The sequence below is a fragment of the Kluyveromyces lactis genome (genome assembly GCF_000002515.2).
Source record: "Kluyveromyces lactis strain NRRL Y-1140 chromosome A complete sequence".
NCBI lineage: Eukaryota > Fungi > Ascomycota > Saccharomycetes > Saccharomycetales > Saccharomycetaceae > Kluyveromyces > Kluyveromyces lactis.
The window spans coordinates 366,520-385,581 of NC_006037.1; the positions used below are offsets into that span (position 1 = coordinate 366,520).

At 40.4% G+C, this 19,062-nt stretch overlaps 8 protein-coding genes across 8 annotated transcripts; 3 read left to right on the top strand and 5 right to left on the bottom strand.

Annotated features, from left to right (window-relative positions):
• Positions 1-449: 449 nt before the first annotated feature.
• Positions 450-2,033, top strand: KLLA0_A04081g (uncharacterized protein; the record flags this gene model as incomplete). The annotated part of the gene is made up of 1 exon (XM_451180.1): positions 450-2,033. One exon carries the CDS (start codon positions 450-452, stop codon positions 2,031-2,033), a length of 1,584 nt encoding a protein of 527 aa, XP_451180.1.
• Positions 2,034-2,738: 705 nt separating this feature from the next.
• Positions 2,739-5,096, top strand: LDB19 (Ldb19p; the record flags this gene model as incomplete). Its single annotated transcript, XM_451181.1, has 1 exon — positions 2,739-5,096. One exon carries the CDS (start codon positions 2,739-2,741, stop codon positions 5,094-5,096), a length of 2,358 nt encoding a protein of 785 aa, XP_451181.1.
• A 1,210-nt stretch (positions 5,097-6,306) lies between these two features.
• Positions 6,307-8,070, top strand: KLLA0_A04125g (uncharacterized protein; the record flags this gene model as incomplete). Its single annotated transcript, XM_451182.1, has 1 exon — positions 6,307-8,070. One exon carries the CDS (start codon positions 6,307-6,309, stop codon positions 8,068-8,070), a length of 1,764 nt encoding a protein of 587 aa, XP_451182.1.
• A 307-nt stretch (positions 8,071-8,377) lies between these two features.
• On the bottom strand, positions 8,378-9,466 carry AHA1 (Aha1p; the record flags this gene model as incomplete). The annotated part of the gene is made up of 1 exon (XM_451183.1): positions 8,378-9,466. One exon carries the CDS (start codon positions 9,464-9,466, stop codon positions 8,378-8,380), a length of 1,089 nt encoding a protein of 362 aa, XP_451183.1.
• A 287-nt stretch (positions 9,467-9,753) lies between these two features.
• Positions 9,754-12,081, bottom strand: UPC2 (Upc2p; the record flags this gene model as incomplete). The annotated part of the gene is made up of 1 exon (XM_451184.1): positions 9,754-12,081. One exon carries the CDS (start codon positions 12,079-12,081, stop codon positions 9,754-9,756), a length of 2,328 nt encoding a protein of 775 aa, XP_451184.1.
• An 891-nt stretch (positions 12,082-12,972) lies between these two features.
• On the bottom strand, positions 12,973-14,652 carry TCP1 (chaperonin-containing T-complex alpha subunit TCP1; the record flags this gene model as incomplete). Its single annotated transcript, XM_451185.1, has 1 exon — positions 12,973-14,652. One exon carries the CDS (start codon positions 14,650-14,652, stop codon positions 12,973-12,975), a length of 1,680 nt encoding a protein of 559 aa, XP_451185.1.
• A 1,071-nt stretch (positions 14,653-15,723) lies between these two features.
• On the bottom strand, positions 15,724-16,299 carry CDC42 (Rho family GTPase CDC42; the record flags this gene model as incomplete). The annotated part of the gene is made up of 1 exon (XM_451186.1): positions 15,724-16,299. One exon carries the CDS (start codon positions 16,297-16,299, stop codon positions 15,724-15,726), a length of 576 nt encoding a protein of 191 aa, XP_451186.1.
• A 456-nt stretch (positions 16,300-16,755) lies between these two features.
• GCD6 (translation initiation factor eIF2B catalytic subunit epsilon) lies at positions 16,756-18,966 on the bottom strand (the record flags this gene model as incomplete). The annotated part of the gene is made up of 1 exon (XM_451187.1): positions 16,756-18,966. One exon carries the CDS (start codon positions 18,964-18,966, stop codon positions 16,756-16,758), a length of 2,211 nt encoding a protein of 736 aa, XP_451187.1.
• Between the last annotated feature and the right edge of the window lie 96 nt (positions 18,967-19,062).

Here is a 19,062-nt window from a genome sequence, read left to right on the forward strand (position 1 = left end):
TGTTCCAGTGTCAGATAGGGTTTGAATTTTGAGCAGTCGCCTGTTATCTGCTTATGCATTTTCGTAGAGTAACAGTGTTACCTTAATCTCGGGAATGATATTCGAGGGTGATAACGGACCTGTGATCAAACACTTAAGTTTTAGTTTAGTACAACCACAAAGGTTAAAGTTCAATCGCTCTTCACTTCCAATCATAGTGATTTTTGTTTGTTGGCGGGCTGATATGACGCTCTATGATGATAGATGAGGAGAGATACGGTATATCATTTGAGGGTATCGCTATAACTCGACTGGAAAACTTTTGGATATATAAGAACATGGTTCGGTCATTCCAATCGATCAATATTCCGTTTGGTTAAACTACTTAACTCATTTTTTTAAATCACAACCCTCAGCAAGCTTTTCCTTGACTGAAAAGATTAAGGTTAAGATAGTTTAAACATTACAAGATGACTTCAGAAATAAAAGAAAAAGAACAATTTGAAATCGGCGTCGTTGGTGACACTGAGACTGGATCCATCGAGGTTTATGATGGAGAAATCAAAAACGTTAAATCACAACAATTGGAAGGTACTGAGCATGCTGTTGGCCTTGATCTCTTCCAAGAAGTTTTGGACAGTGACTTGAAATACGATGACAAAGAGTACTCCAAAATCAGACGTAAGATTGATACCTGGTTATTACCAGTGCTTTGTATCACATACATGCTTCAGTTCTTGGATAAGTTATCGTTGAATTATGCTTCTGCATATTCCATGAAGGAGGATCTTGGTCTTGTTGGGAATGAGTACGGTAATATTGCCGCTATCTTCAATGTCGGGTATTTGATCGGTTCCATTCCAGCAAACTACGTTATTCAAAAACTTCCAGTGGCCAAATACACAGGTGTCGCCTTATTCGTTTGGGCAATTTTGTTGATTGGACATATTGGAGCTACGAACTACTCATCAATGATGGCATTGAGATTCTTATTAGGATTGATGGAAGCATCAATCTCTCCATCCAATATGATGATGTGTGCCATGTTTTACAACAAGAGAGAACAACCATTCAGAATGTGTACATTTTTGTCTATGAATGGTGTAGCGACAATGGTTGGTGCGCTATTGGCCTACGGGTTGGGTCATGCCACTAACACTTCTTTGCAACCATGGAAGTTGATTTTCTTGGTTTTCGGCATAATGAATCTTGTATGGTCCGCTGTGTTCTTGTACATTGCACCTGACTCTCCAGCTAATGCTAAATTCCTAACTCATGAGGAAAAATTGAAGGTCATCGACCACGTTTCAAAGAACCAAATGGGTATCAAGGATACTAAAATAAAGCCAGATCAATTCAAGGAAGCCATGCTCGATTTGAACAGTTGGATTTTAGCGTTCATCGGTTTGGGTTGCGGTGTTATTAACGGTTCCACATCCAACTTCATTTCCTCTTTGATTAAAGGTTTCGGTTTCTCTGGCTTGAATGCAACTTTGTTACAATTACCTACAGGTGCCATTGAATTGGTGGTTGTGTTTGCAGCTGGTATGGTTGCCCTATTCACTAACAAAAACGTCCGTGTTATCCTATTGTTCTTGACATGTATCCCAACCCTCGGAGCTTTGATTGGAATCAGATTAATCCCATTAAGTGAAAAATGGAGTTTGGTAGGATGTTGTTGGTTATTGTACATCATTGGTGGTCCAGTGATTATGTGTTGGGTCTTAATTAATGTTACTGTTGCTGGCTCATCGAAGATATCTACAGTTAAGATCGTATGGTTTATTTTCTACACTGCGGGAAATATCTGTGGTTCCAAGATCATGTACGCTAACGAAGCGCCAAGATACGACTCCGGTATGAAGGGTTTGATCACCTGCTATAGTGGTATGATGTTCTTGTGTATCGTTTATTACTTCTTGATGTACTACAGAAACAAGAAGAGAGACGCTGAATACGGTGAACTAACCCCAGAAGATGAAAAGGAAGGTGTCATCAATGGGTTCAAGGATTTAACAGATTTCCAAAACCAATTCTTCAGATACGTCTACTAAACATGACAGTGTCAGTATTTGCACTGTGAGTACGTAATTTAATAGAGTGTCAATAATTTATGCTTAAATTTCTGGAAAAGAAAAACATATAATGGATAAAGTTTCAAACTATACTTACATAACCTAGTGTTCAAGAAACTGAACATTCGACATTGTTTTCGACTTCTTCTAACGTCCTCTTTTATTCAACCTAACAAGACACACCTCTGTAATGCAAAGCATTGATTAGTCTGATGCATGTCCGGGTAATGATTATTCCTCCTTTTCTTTTGAGCGCACGATTGAGAGACACCGGCAAACATGGACAGATAAACTTGTCGAATGTTGAGAATATCTGAAAATGAACAATATCTGCCAAAAGAAAGATTTGAAAATATCCATTGGAAAAGACATCCTTATTCCACAAGGAAAAAAACACGGTCATATCATTGTTTACCAGTGGTTCAACCGGGCTTAAGAAATCATTGTATTGAGCGCATAGGAGTCACTGGCTGGATAGTTTTGAGTTATCTGTTGGGCCATTTGACATCTGTTGGTTAGCTGTTGTGGTAAAGTTCAGAGAATATATAAGACCGGCCTACGTTGTGGCTAGTTTCTATTTAAGTGGTTTCCAGATATACAAAAATAGACATCACACGCTTATCGAGCTTGCTAATACTGCTAGTCTTTTTTTTTATTCTATTCAGGTTTCAATTAGCGAACAATATGGGGTTCCCGAAGTTTGGAAGTTCAAAGCACAATTCATCATCTAGTTCGCTTCAAGCGTTGGATTATACAAACCATGATGATCATCCTATAGAACTCAGTATTAATATTGAATCACCACCATGTGTTCTTTACGGGTCCGCGACTGAATCATCTGGAGCTCTGCTAGGAGGTTTGCTTACAGTAACGATAAACGATGACCTACCTGAGATTCAACCGTGTAAATCAACCCCGCTTACTCCAGTGAACAGTGGTCAGAGGAAACAGCTAACGAACAGTTTAACAACATCTTTATCACATCTTTCACTTTCACATGCCCACCATGCTCATCACCAGAAGTCCGGGGACAATTTGAAACGATTGGCTTCGATGTCGAATCTGATAACCCCTCCTAAGGCGATCACATCCGTGTCGCTGAACTCAGTCGAATTGTCGTTAATCCAAAAGGTTCATTATGAAAAGCCATTCAGGCCATCTGCTGCAGTTCTCAACACTTGTACCAACTGTAAGACCAAGATTACCGAATTTCACAGGTGGACGATTATGAATAAACCTACAGAATTAGCGGTGGGTCAGCATAGTTTCCCATTCTCTCATTTGATTCCTGGGAACCTCCCGCCCACTACCCACCTTGGATCCAACTCTCATTCGACTATAAAATACGAACTTATCGCTGTGGCAACTTATAAGCATCCCTTCAAGGGCAAAGGTGAATCGGCTAAGAGGGTATTGCAATTAAATCTGCCAATATCGATTACGAGAAGTATACTAAGAGGTTCAGACAAGACATCTCTTAGAGTATTCCCACCAACTGAATTGACTGCTAATGCAGTTCTACCAAATGTCGTGTACCCTAAATCGACATTTTCAATGGAGTTGAAGCTAGATGGTATCTGTTCCGACGATCGAAGATGGAGAATGAGGAAGCTCAACTGGAGGATAGAGGAGAAAGTGAAAGTGAGAGCACATGGCTGCCAAGCGCATAAAGCGAAGTTGAAACAGCTAGAAGAGAAAGTAAAGCAAGATGAAGAACGTGATAGACAGATAAGGAAGTCGTCGAAGCCAATCAAGAGATCCGTAGATATGGGACCGCAAGTAAAGATGACTGTGAATACGTTCCACGATGTCCTCTTGCAACAATTATCTAGAGCAAATACAGAAGCAGAGGATGTGGACAATCCTGAAGATACAACCACGGCTCCATCTGATGAAGCACTTCGAGATGAAGACCACGATACTATCCCTGATACGCCCACCGATTTCATCCATCCGAATGACGACGCGATGAGACAAGAAATCATGCAACAACAGCAGAGAGTGAGACAACAACAAATCGAAGAAGAGCTGAAGCAAGAATCTGCGTTATATACGGAAGAAGTACGGACCATTGCCAACGGTGAAATTAAGAGTGGATGGAAATCAGATTTTTCTGATAAGGGAACCATCGAGCTAGTGACAGACATTGACTGTATGAGACTCAATTCTGGTGTTACCAATCCTATCAGCCATGCATCCACACGGAATCCATGCGTATTACCTAATCAAGATAACGTTAACGTTTCCTGTGACATGGAGGATACCAACCTCGGAGTATACGTGAGCCATTTACTATTCGTTGAGGTCATCGTTGCCGAAGAACAGTTGCAAAACGTTAATGGGGGTAATCGTAGCAGAACGGGCTCTACAGTTTCCGATACATCGAAGACCGCTTCCAAACCGAAAAACAACGCTGACCAGAGGTTAGCAGAGTTATCACCAATCTTCGCTGATAGAGAAAACAAACCACAACCCGTGATAGACAACCAACCGGGTAACAACGTTGGCCCAAAAATCGTCGGAGTACCAACCGGTGCTGCGCGTGTTCTACGGATGCAGTTCAGAGTCATAATGACAGAACGGTCGGGATTGGGGATCTCGTGGGACGACGAAGTCCCACCGGCGTACCAGGACATCAGAATGTTAACCCCTCCTAGGTATCAAGACGTCTCCACTACACTACTGCACAGCACCTTAAGCTCACCTACGATAACGCCTCCAGGGGAATCCTCATTATTCACCTTGGAAACCGGTAACGGTGCAGAACGTGCTGTGACAGGGTCTGCCCCTGAAACAAGGTCAAACTCCAGCGTACGTTTGAATGTCAATAACGCCGAGTACATCAGACCTCCACCAGCATTACACCATTCTGCGAACACGTCGTCTACATCGATAGCCTTCCAATTCTCAGACTTGGATCACGTGATGAGTACTCAAGGTGCAGAACCAGGGTTCAACTCGGCTCTAACGCCGCAAACGACAAGAATGATAAACGTTCCGACGATTTCTGAACTACTGGACACTGATAGAATCACACAGTAGGAAACCTACGTACTAAAAATATAACAATTTCAGTTCCACAACTTGAGCTAAGTATTAGATAACTCATAAGATAGTCATCATTCCGCATCTACAACCCCTCTCTCTCTCTAGCTCCGTTCAAGATGTAATCTGTGCGGGGTGGGAGAAATAACCCGCTCGAGCTTGACTTGCGGCCTAGCTCGAAAGGACAATGTGGTAGAAAAGACCCCTTTAAAGCTCCGCTTGGTGGTCGGAAAATCCCATACGTCATTATTGCTGAGAAACAGGAACGAAAATACATCGATCACATGACATTCGAGCCTTTGTGTGACGTAATCAAGGAGCTTTGCTCCAGATTGAAAAATACGCGAACTGAACCATACAGCGCGCAAAAAAAAATTCTTTCACTGGACGGTAGAAGCAGATGGAAACAAGGCTGGCTAATTTGGAACCGAATAGCAAGAAACAGAATGTGGATGCTCGATAGTGGAAGCAAACGTCGTCAATCCAAGCCCTCGAGGAGCAAAAATTCGCACCTTGAGAAGCCTTTTCTGAACTGATTCTTATGCAAAGTGATGTGTTTTATGATGCTACTGAGATCATTAGCCTCTCTCGACTATGGATATACAATTTTCAAAGAAAACTGGCAGTCCGAACACGTTTAGGCATTGCAGAAAGCGCCCCGAGCAAAGAAAAATAGTAGCAGTATATAGGAAATTAAAAAAAAAAAATAGGCGTAGCCACAGCAAACAGCTTCGATTCAGCTGTTTCCCAAAGCGTACATGGAGTAAAGTACTTTGTTATTCTCATACTCTTTGTGAACAAAGAAATAGGGATATGGTGAGCTAATACGTAATTAAGAAACGCTCAGAAAACTCTTTCAACCCTACTATTTTTTCTGTGGTTGATCCTTGTTTTACATTTTTTTCTCTCCTAACCTCATAGCTAGTGGTAGTACAGAAACCAGTAGGCGTTTCTGATGATGTTTTCATTTTTCATTTACGTTTCCGATTCAGATTAGGTAAGTTATTGCCGTTGACTGAATCGCATATTGTATAAATATAAGGGCTGAAGAGGATAAATTATATTGAGTGGGGAAAAACCGTATTTTCAATCACCGTTGTTATTTAGTGTTTGTAATCTTTTACTTGTCATGTGATCAGCAAAGCAACATCAAATACAAACCGACGAAACTAAGCACCTATACATAATAATAATATTAATATCAGACATGATCAATTCCGCGAAGACTGATAAAATTACCCAAAAGATAAATGACTTGTCTTTTGACGAGAAGGACAACACTCTGATCGATTCTACGAATCCTGCTCCATTCCCTGGCGCTCAAGAGAGTGCCGCCCAGCATCCTACCGCTACTCCATCCAATAATAAAGAACCAAAACCAAGAACGAAATCATTTTTGAACAACGACGGGATTGACCAACTAACGCCGGTCACGAGGAAAAAACGTGTTTCGTCCCTTTCCCTTTCGGACCAATGGTCTGCTTCGCAGGGCGGAATTGCACCATTGACGTCAATGACCCCGCTAAATACCGCCGAAGGTAGCAATGGTCAAAACGGTAGTAGTGGAGCCGCAGGCGCCCAATCTGCTTCTGCCGACGCTGCTGCAGCTGCCGCTGCAGACTCCCGTTCTGTAGGAATATCCCGCTCATCTTCTGTACGTACGAAACGTGAAGTGATCGACCATGAACGTGTTGCGTCATATGCATTCGCATTCGATATCGACGGTGTCATCGTTCGTGGTCCAGAAACTATCCCAGAAGCTCGCCAGGCGCTTCGTTTACTAAATGGGGATAACAAATACAACATTAAAGTCCCATACATTTTTATTACCAACGGTGGTGGGCGTTCGGAACGCGCGCGTTGTAAGGACTTGTCTAAGAGACTAGGTATCACTGTGACCGAAGATCAGGTTATTCAAGGTCATACTCCAATGAAGGATTTGGTCCCAGTTTACAAGAACGTGTTGGTCGTTGGTGGTGTCTTGAACTCTTGTCGTGATGTCGCTAAGGGTTACGGATTCGAAAATGTTTATATCCCAATTGATATCATGAAATGGAAACCAAGTGTGACCCCATACTATACACTCAGTGACGAGGAGAAAGAAGCAGCCGTCGATGCAGATTTCTCAAAGATTAGCATTGATGCCATTCTTGTCTTCGCTGATTCCAGAAATTGGGCCGCTGACCAGCAGATCATCTTAGAATTACTTTTGTCCAAGAACGGTGTCATGGGTACCGTTTCCGAGACCGCAGACGAGGGTCCAGGTTTGTACTTCGCTCACTCGGATTTCGTTTGGGCCACAGATTATGGTTTGAGTCGTTATGGTATGGGTGCTTTACAAGTGTCCATTGCTGCATTGTACCAGGAGCATACTGGTAAAGAATTACAAGTGACACGTTTCGGTAAACCTCAACGTGGTACCTTTAGATTCGCAGAAAAAGTGTTGAGTAAATGGCGTAAAAATACATTGGAAGAACATGTTGAACAATTAGGTATTTCTTTCCAAAAGCAGCAGAAAACTTTACAGCAACAACAACAGTCCAGCGATTCGCCATTCGGACCTGATTCAGAAACTGATCAAGAAACCGATCTCACTTCAACCGAGGACGATGACGATTTGGAAGATGATGAAGATGACGAAGGTATCGTTATCAACAAGACTTCCTCGGTACTTTTGGATCTTCCCCCAGCATCTACTGTGTACTTCGTTGGTGATACTCCAGAATCAGATATCAGATTTGCTAACTCGCATGACTCTTCTTGGTACTCTATCCTTGTCAAGACTGGTGTCTACCAAGAAGGTACCACTCCTAAATACAAGCCAAAGCAGATTTGTGAAAATGTTTTGGAAGCTGTTCGTTTCGCTATTGAACGTGAACACCAAAAAGAATTGCAAGAATGGAATCACTCTGCTGAAGTTTCAGTTCCTGTCGTGAAGGAAGAAACTGAAACCGTTAAAAAGACCAATTGAGAGTGGAACCATCATTCTTGTCATGTTTTTTAGGACGCTTTCATCACCAAATAAAAATAGGCTTCACCCTTTGATACAGTTTAGCCTAAACAGATCTTTCTTGTGTTATCTTGTTGCTGTTTTTTCACTTCTTGGGAAACTCTCCAAAGAATAACATTGATTATGCACATAATCAATCCCCCCTTATACTACTGATATATCTGTATAAACTATAAAAAAATATCAATCAGGCATTGAAAAAAAAACATGTTGGTTCTTTTACATAAATACGTACATTTATTCGCTTTCCTGACGTTCTTTTGGGTCTCTATAAGATGGCACCAAATCCAAAAGTCACCTTGATAGATCTGATGTAGTATTCTTCGAAATTTCCTCTAACTCTGTCTTCTTCACCAACAGGAATACCAGACCAGTTCACTACCAATTTTGTTTCATGATATTCTTGTGATTCATGGAATTCCAAGGAAAGTTCACTGTAGTGGCCTTGTTTCCAATCGTTGAGTCTCCACTGGAATACAATCTTTTTTCCTGGTTCTCCAGATAGGAACTTCATGGTAATGTTCCCACCAAACAATTTGAAAGCATCGTTCAATTGTAAAGTGCTACCACTGAAATCACCAGTGTTTGCTTCTGGTTGTATTGGAGAACGTGACCATGCTTCAATTCTTCGCTTATCAATGAAAGTATTGTATAGCTCGATAGCTGGCACTTGGAAGGATGATTCTAAATGCACCTTAGTAGTGTTGTATTTTGCTGCGTTTCCTGAGTTTTTTTGCTGCGTTTCCGAAGAAGTTACAGCCGCTTTCGTGCTACTACTTGCATTCGCAGTAGAAGTATTTCCAGTGGCAGAATCTTTATTTGCATCTTCTTTAGTGGATCCAGACGTACTGAAACTAGATTGTTGATTAGCTTTGGTGAATTTTGAGGTGACCTTATCGGAAGATACTTGAATATCGTTACCATGGGTCAGCAATAGCTGTTTACCGAAATTACTGAAAATGTCCCTTAATTGAGGAATTAACTTCTCACGGATTACTGGTTTGATCTCAAATAACTTACTAGTTTCCTTGAAAATCGATATATCAAATTGGTAATCTTCTGGATCAGAATCAAATGCAACTTCTGGTACAGTGATGGACCCTTCTAATTTGTTTTCACCCACATGACCCGCAATACCAACATTCAATTTCAAATCAAATAAAGAAATCACCTTACCCTTCCGTTGGTTCACCTCGCAATCACCTTCTAATGATGATAGCTTTGTAATTTCTGCATACAGTTCATCTGTTGATTCTCCGGTAGTCAAACCAACCAATTTTTCTTGGAAGTATTTCTTTGCCCAGTCAATACAGTTCTTATCGACCCAATGCCAATTGTTAGGATTATGAACGACCATCTCTCGCTTCCAATGTCACTTTACGACTAATTCTTGAAAACACTTTATAATAAATATGCCATTAAAATGCATAAAACAAGTGAAAGATATTTACTCCTATCTGTGTGTGGGTATGTATGTGCATATATATACATATTTACAATTTGTAAAAGTGCAAAAGTTGAAAATTTCATATTGTGAACAAGAATTAAAGGTTTCTCATGCTAGTTTTGTGCAGTGGTAACGTCTCTTCGATTTTTTTGATTTTTCCATACTGAAAGTCCATTTTTAAGGTACGAATAGTTGATCTAGAAAATTCCAAAATCCGTCAAGTTGGTTGTAGTCATGGAGGGTAACCCTCCGCCTAAGAAATCCAACATCATGTGCATACCACCACCACCACTGTATTCATCGACATCCTGTGGTAGTACCTGAGTCATGCCTTCTAGGAACCAGACCTCATCTTTCATTTCACTTGCGAATCCTCTTAACAACTGATAGTAGCTTCTCATGATTCTCATCGCCCCGAGATCACCGGTCATCAAGAGTGCAAGGAACGTCTTGTCTAACAACGCTGGGAATGCGAACACACGTAGAATGAATCCTGGCTGGCCTTTTTCCTTGTTAAGCTTATCGAGATAGGCGAGTGTGATCAAATACGGTGAATTGAGCTCCACGGGGTATAAATCTGCGATGCTTTCGTCAAAGCATACAAGTTCTGCTATAGATCCGTTTTCTTGGTTGATTACATCTCCTAAGTCACTTAAGTCGACGTTGATCAGGTTATAAAACCTTGACTTCTCAGTTAGCGGCCATACAGCAGTTAGAATTGTTGCTGCACCTTTAACGTGGAAAATCCAAGCGCTTGTTGAAATAGATCCACTATTCAAAGGGCTGTTGACTCCACTGGCGGTAGGCGTGGCTGCGTTAGCTAAGGAATCCATTATTAGGATAATGGCGCTTGCAACTAGGGCATCTGTATTGGATTCGTTAATTTCAAGTACTGCTTCTCTCAATAATCGAAGTGCTTCCAACCTATGCTGTGTTACATATCTTTCCAAACCACTCTCGGTACGAGAAAAATGAGTTGCGCTAAACGCTAACAAGGCATGCATTAAAAATGGGTATTCAAACGCTATCTCAGGCACGTCGACGGACCATATTTTCTTCTCACTGATTCCAGCAGCAGTTATGGTCGGCCAAACGTTTGTGCAATAATGGTGAAACAATTTCAAATCGATTAGATTCAAATTTGTGTTTGTAGAAAAATCTATCATACTGGCAATGGTACCGATACGTGACAGTTCCGTATCACTTGAGGCCTGAGATTCTTGTGTATTTGATTTGGACATGCTTGTGGCATTGCTGTTTACAATACCACCGTTAGGACCTACTGACTTGGAGTCCGCATTACCTCTTGCCTGAGAATCATCCAGTTTTGTCAACGGGGACATTGGAGCAGCCGGAGATATAGTTGGGTTATTGGGTAAGCTTGGGGTACCAATATCCAAGTTATTGCTGTCTAAAGGATTCGACGTCTTTTGTTGTTGTTTCATCTGAAGACTGGCTAACACTTCAGCGGCAGATTCCTGTTTTAGAGGATCGTTATCGTGAGAAACTGTTGGTACTGTCTCGGTAGTGGAAGTATTTGGAGGCGATTTCAGTCCCAGTAGTTCTTGGAAATCGTATGTAACCCCGCCGATTCCCGCTGTTGGGAAAGTACCCAGTTGTTTTAGATTGAAACCGCCTGGAATGCTAGCAGCTCCATTATTGGAAGGCAACTTGGTGCTGGGTCTCTGAGGAGATTGCGTCAGTTGCTGGAGCAATGCTAGATTCGATGATAAATGTGATGGAAGCTTCCCTCCAGCTAGTATTGACGCAATACTATTTGATACGTTCATAGGCTGACTTTGCATACCAGTTGATGGACTGTTCGGTACTTCAAACTGAGCAGCAAATTTCTCTGAATTCGTTAATGTCATCAACTGTGGAAGCAAGTATGGTTGTTGTTGGATTTGATGATGCAAATGTTGCAAAAAGTTCGAGTTCTGTGCTATTGGTGGCAGGAGCAGGTTATCTTGTCCCATAGCTTGTTTATTGGGACTAGCAGCAGCGCTTCTTTCGCTCTTAACTTTCACGTTCTGATCTTGCTGTTGAAGCTGTTGTTGTTGTTGCTGTTGCTGCTGTCGTACCTGTTGATGTTGTTGTTGATGTTGTTCTAATTCTGCGTCTGCCTTCATGGTATTTACCAAGATATCGACCTGGTTCAAAGATATAGGTTCAGTTGGAGTGCTGACAGTGGCAGGCTTTGACACTTTTGATGAATGCTTTGGCGCTGTCGCAGCAGAATTTTTCCTCGACCTTGGCTGGACCGGAGTATAAACACAATCTAGACTCATTTTCTTACAGTTCAAACAATGTGGCCTGGTCTCATCGCACTTGACCCTTCTTCTCTTACAATGGTCACAACCATTTTTCGATTTCTTATGGAATTTCCGCTTACCAGTGGCAGTCTTTGAAACGGTCTTGCCATGAAGTTCAATTAATTCTACTTTCTCCGAAGAGGATTTGCTTCTACCATTGGAACCAGTTTCAACGGATGGCATTGGATTTGAATTTATATTACTAGAGCTCATCGCTCTATAACGTAGCTGATTTGTCTTCGTTTAACAAAAAATTAAGGATCAAAGGTACAATACTGTTTTTTGTTGAAAAGTCTTGTGCTCTCTTTATCCCAATTGCTATCTTTCTCACTTGCTCTGACGGTGACCAATTCTCTATACTTAGGAGTCAAGAGTTCAATAATGCCGAGATCAGATTCTACCTTGTCTTGCTTATCGTATCCAAAAGCCTATCTCGTTTAAACCAAAAAAAACCGTTAGAATAGATAGCACAAAAAAACAGCCAACGAACGATACTCAATTCTTATACTATAACGTCTTCGACCTAAGCTGAACTTCTCTAAGACTTCTCTAAGCTCTGAAAATATCCACAGGTTGAACTGCGTATGTAGCCTCAGTTATCGAACAAAATGGTCTTCTTGTGTCTTGTGCCCTTTGATGATGTCAAATTATACCCTCGTTTAAGTGGTAAAATCAATGGTTTATATCATCAGGTTTAAGATTTTCAAAACTTTTTTTTTTCCAACTTTTTTTTTTTTGATTTCACAAGAGACCAGGTGATACAGAATAAGACCAGAAGGACGAATGATGAATGATGAATAAGATGATGAGTTTAAGGTTGGGAAAGTCTGCGGCATGGTCTGGACGAAAGCGGCAGTATATAAGCTTAAAAGAAGGGTTGGGAAATTTTTTTCTTGTCCGACAGGCTGAGTAAATTTGTAACTGACTCCATTCGTATTTAGTTTAATGTATTTATTTATTGTAAAACGTTGGCCTGTTATTTGTACAGGCATGTCAGAGACGTATCTGCTAGAGTAACAATGTTATTTTCTCAATGTGGTTTGTAGATATTTAATGTACAAAAGGGTTTATCTAGGGGGTGAGGAAGGTTTGAAATTTTATTGTTTAAGCACAGGCGTCTCCTTCCTTTTCAGGTTCTGGGTCCACTGTTATCATTGTGTCAATTCTTAGAATGGCGATACATGCTTCCAAAGCCGATTTCAAGGATTTAACTTTACTGATGGTTGGCTCAAGGACACCGGCATGAACTTCATCTACGATCTTACCCTTGATTAGATCTAGTCCGTAGTTACGGTACTTTCTCCTCTTTATGTCATCTGGTTTCGCTTGCTGGCTAGCCGCATGGTACGATCTTAACTTGGCGATTAATTCACTGGAGTCCTTGGCAGCGTTGACGGCTAAGGTCTTGGGGATCACTAGTAATGCGTTGGCAAATTCTGCAATAGCTAGTTGTTCTCTTGATCCAACGGTAGTAGCAAAGTTATCTAGGTAGATGTTCAATGCAGTTTCCACACATCCACCACCTGGTACGACATTCCCACTTTCAAGTGTTCTCTTTACTACGCATAGCGAGTCATGTAAGGAACGTTCCATTTCGTCTAACGAGTAATCGTTAGGACCACGTAATACGATGGAAGACGAGGAATGTTTTTGAGTGCCTCTGATTAGGATACACTCATCATCTGAAAACTTGGTTTGAACCACTTCTTGACATGTACCCAAATATGATGATTCAAATACTTCATCTCCTTCTAAGTTCGACATATCGCTGACTAGTGTGGCACCAGTGGCGCGGGCGATTCTTCTTAAATCTTCCTTCTTACAACGTCTAACACCCATAACCTTGGCATTAACAAATTCTTTGATACATAAATCGTCGATACCCTTGGTGGTCAAGACGACTTGAGCACCAGCATCAATAATCTTCTTCACTTTATCCAAGATGATTCCAGCTTCACGCTTGCGAATCTCCTCTAGTTGTTCTGGGTCATCGATATTGATCTGAACACCCATTGCCATACGAGCTTTTTGTAGATTCATATCTAAACAAGCGATCTTGACGTTACCACCGGTGATTTGTTTTGGCATAGCTTGAGACGCTACGGTACAATTCAAGGCGTAACCTTGAACCAATACGGATTCCCTAGCAGACTTACCATGGGCCTTCAAGATGTTAACGGCCTTGACAGGATATTTAACATCACCCTTCGCGTTTTGAGTTCTAACAGCTAATAGTGCATCAACGACCATGTTACTGAAAAACTCGGAATCTGAACCGATAATCTTGGAAGACATACTTGTCTTTGCAATGTTTAGCATTGTATCTTTACCTAGAGTGTCCACTGGAACAGAAAGAACTTCATCAATGTAACGAATTGCCTCTCTAAGAGCAACCCTGTAACCAGTGATAATAGTAGTTGGATGGATTTTGTTCTTGACCAAATCATTAGCTTTCTTCAATAGCTCAGAAGCAATGATGACAACACTGGTGGTACCATCACCAATTTCACGATCTTGCTGTTGTGCCAAATCAACCAAAATCTTACCAGCTGGGTGCTGAACATCCAAAAGCGCGAGAATGGTAGCACCATCGTTAGTAACGGTGAAGTCACCAATGTCATCGACTAACATCTTATCTAAACCAACAGGCCCCAAAGATGATTTAACGACATTTGCCACTGCTAAAGAGGCTAAAACGTTCTGGTTACGGATGTCATCGCCAGAAATTTTCTCACCACCTAGAAATAACGTATCGGAACGTGAATTCCCATATACCTGAGCCATCGTTCAGTGTTATTAACGGTCGTAGTGGATCTGATGATACTTTTCTCAAAGCGCTCACTTCAATTACACTTTTCAAAATCGCTTGTTGTTACAATATTAGTATTTTGTATTGAAGGTTTTTCACGAACTTAGAATTTCGGTTCTTGGAGGGTAGTGAATGAATAGAAGGAAACAAAAAAAAGTCACGTGAATAAGTGAAGATGTTGCATATTCATCACTGCATGGAAAGTCTTTACCGCTGGCGCTTCAAAGAGTTAGAATTGGGGGGTGTATTCATTGGAAGAGATTGTTATTATTATATATTTTGAGTTCGTATGCCATTAAAACCGAGATTTTTATTGTTTTGTTATAAGACAGTTCTATCTTACAGGTAACCCAGGTTAATGCGAAGTAACATCCATTTCATCATCCAAAATATTGCATGGAATCTAAATGTTATTTAAAATATGGTTGATGGTTTAAATATGATTTTATAAGACGTTCCGAAGTTCTGTATTTTTGGATGTGTAAAGTACTTTGCAAGACCAAATAGTATAATTAAAGCAATATGTTAAATGGAAAATGTTTTTATATTTATATAAACTATTGAGCTAAAAGTCAATTAGAAGCCTGAGAGGTTAAATATATCATGAGATAATGAAATCCACACACGAAGAGTAATTTCGTTGAGGTTTTATACTTAAACAAAGCGATACTCCATAGTGTTTAGTTTTTCGCTTCGAACCAGTTTCGTATTTTAGACGGTTTAGAATTCAAACAAAGAACCAAACGTTTGGTACTTCAGTTTGTCTATAGAAATGTCAAAGAGTTATGAAGTAGTTTTGGTAGTTTTAGGATGTTGGTTTAGTGAAATGTAACGCTTTTTCTGGAGATGGGGGGTAGAGCTTTTTTTCTCTTTTGAACCTGCAAAAACTTGGAAACACACTCTCTATCTCACAATCATCTATAAATATAAAACTGGACTTGATGGTGAACGGGAAGATTGTTAAGAACGCTCATCCTTGAGTGAGAAACTTCTTACCTGATACATGTACTGGTAATAAAAAAAAAAAATACAAGGCCGATCACTTTTCACAATATAATACATTTTTTACTCTTTTTAATGACTGGAGGTTCCAGAGCAGCAACAATAGCTTCGTCGAAAACGTTTTTCAAACCACGCTGGGTAAGAGCCGAACATTCAACATATTTTACGGCTCTAAGCTCTCTGGCTAACCTTTCACCTTGCTCTGGAGTGATAGGACGAAGCCTTTGTCTCTGTAGTTTTTCAATAATCACTTTATCATCTCTTAAATCTATCTGAGTACCCACAATCAAACATGGAACACCAGGACAATGATGATGTACTTCTGGGAACCATTTTTCTTTTACGTTCTCAAAAGAAGGAGGAGATATAACACTGAAACAAACCAAGAACACGTCTGTTGATGGGTATGATAACGGTCTTAATCTATCATAATCTTCTTGACCAGCTGTATCGAAAAGACCTAGCGTGTATGGCTCATCGCCAATCATCACCGTAACAGCATAATTGTCGAAAACGGTTGGAACGTAGTCGGCTGGAAACTGGTTAGTTGTGTATGAAATTAGAAGACACGTCTTACCGACAGCACCATCACCTATAACAACACACTTAAGAGTTTGCATGTTTTAAATTCCTTTCTTCCTTGCTTTTATACTACTATCACTGCAGGCCTTTACGGTGTTACTTCCGGCTGACTGTGCTATGTCTAACATCCAATTTGTCTGACTACTCTCCTTCATCACATACATATCTTCGTCCTCCTGTTCTGTTATTTCAATTTTGAAATGGGAATATGTTAATAGATAAGGAAGTTAGGGTAACGTTGTAACGTGACTTGAATTATTTTCAGTCAAACTCTCCCATATAGAATACAGGAAGACCGCATAGGCGGTTGGCAGTCCGGTAGTGAGGACACTAGCCTTGAAATGCGTACGTATATTTGTCTATAGATTACTTTGCATATGGTTATCTCACGTTTACTCGAAATGCTACATGCTACATTATATTGATTGATATTGACCAATCTTGAACTTCGGAGGAACCATGAAAATTCAAAGGGCATTTATGACGTTATTGACTTATTCGTCTTCGTCACTGTCTTCTTCATCAGATGATTCTTCATCTGCAGTCTTTAGCCAGTCCACCCATTTGGCCAGTAGAGCAGTAACTTCGCTGTATTTTGAATCACCGCTTACAGAGTCCCACCATTTGTAAATGACATCTTCCTCTAAGATATCCAAATCATACAAGACATTATATACATGGAATAGAATGAAATCTGGTTTATCGAATTTCTGATCTAGCACACGATCCAGAATGATATTCATTAGATCAATGAACTCATCACTATCAAATGCTTGTCTCTTAAACACAGGACCCCATTGTTGTAAGACTTTAGTGACAGCGTCCTTTGGACCTAGTGTTTGTGTGGCTACAAAGTGGTAAACTCTTCTGAATATAGCGATAACAGAAGCATTCCTGACTTCATGATAAGTGACGTTCATACTCATTCTCAAAGTGTTTAGTTCAAGCATTGATGTGTCTAAATCGTGGTTGTTCTCTATAGCTCTTTCAACTGTTGCGATGGCTTCTTTTTCGAAATCTTCTTCTTCGTCTTCTTCTCCTTCGTAATCAGTATAGATACTAGTCATCGACATGGTTCTCCTCTTTCTATGTTTTTGAGTGATGGATGATATGGAAGTATCCGATAAATAAATGTCATCGTCTCTGTACGTTAATGTGTTCGCAATACCCTTTTCGGTCGATCCATCTTCATCTTCATCCTCATCATCACTTTCGTATAGTACGCCTCTCCCGTTTGGCCCAACCAACTGCTTAGATAGTTTAATCTTCGCATCGGCAACTTCATCGGAATTACTGATTGATAAAGAAGATGAATTTCTGGTGAATGTGCTTCCTTCTTCGTCCTCATCGCTGGAAGAAAGATTATGTGCTGTATCTAAGAATTGAGCTGTGTTCCTCTGTACTGGAACCGCTGAAATCTTGGTTCCAACTGGGATTGTAACATTATCGTCAATCACTACATTGAATCCGATAATGGAACCATCATTCAAGGTGACGTTTGATCCTAATTTAACATCTGAAGCAACTAAAGAGTGCTCAATTGTAGTGTTATCATCAATGACAACATTGTCCCAAATGTAACTGTTTTTGATTCTGATGTTTGAGCCAATTTTACAATTTCTACCAACAACACTATTTTCAATGACTGTACCTTCTCCAATCTTGGATCCTGAGCCGATGGCCGTGTTTTTCTTTATCTTACAGGACTGCGCTAATACCACGTCTTTTTCCTTATAAATGTGTTGGCTTTCGTATGAATAAGTTTGGCCCTTTAAAAGGTTGGCATTAAGAACCAATGGGTAACACCATCTAGCAATAAAATCTTGCGAGATAGCATCATACGTTTGCCAACTTTCTGCTCTAGTGGTGTATTCGTCGGTAATGTACCCGTAGATATGTTTCTTCAACAAATCACTAGAAAGCACACCTCTAACAAAATCTCTTCTCAAGAATTGGTAATCGAAATTCTCTTGGAAAATAGCAGGGACATGAGGAGAACAGATATCTACATGGCAATCAATCAAATCGTTGCGTAACACAAACTCGTCAACACCTTCCAGAAGTTCAGGATCAATATCAATGGTAGTTTTTTCTCTAGAGCTAGCCAATGGGATATCCTGGTAGTAAATACATCTATCATTAGACTTATCAAAAATGAACGTTGCTGGTTCATGAGACCTTGTCTTATGAAACTGAGTCGCTTTACTTAGGCACATAGTGACAATATGATCCTTATCAGCCTTTCTCCTTTGTTTATGAATATCTAAAGCCTTTTCAAAGTCCATATTAGTCACCAAATCACCACTAACAAGTACGAAATCACCGGTAATTAGCCCACGGTTATCGACATCTCTCATTGCATCTCCAACAGATCTGGACTCTAGCGACATGATGGTATTCACCTTAAACGGAGCCCATGGTAAACTCCATTTGGACTGATCGATATATTCCTGGATCTGTTCACCATGCGATGCACAAATCAGATAAACTTCGTTGACTCCGGCCTTAGCTAAGAACTCCAAAGTATATTCAATCAAGGGAATGTTGGCCAACGGCAACAAACATCTTGGTTTCACCGAAGTCAAAGGCATAAACCTAGTCTCAAACGAGTCAGTCAAAACAATCGCTTGTAAACGTTCATCTTGAACAACCTCTTGTTTCTTATTCTGATTGGCTTTACCAGATTTGGTCTTCTTTCCACTCATCTTTCGATTGTAAATTACGGGAAACTCTGGAAACAAAAAAAGCTTAAATGAGTACAAGTATACTATTAATAAACAGGGTACCTTTTTCCCCGTTCT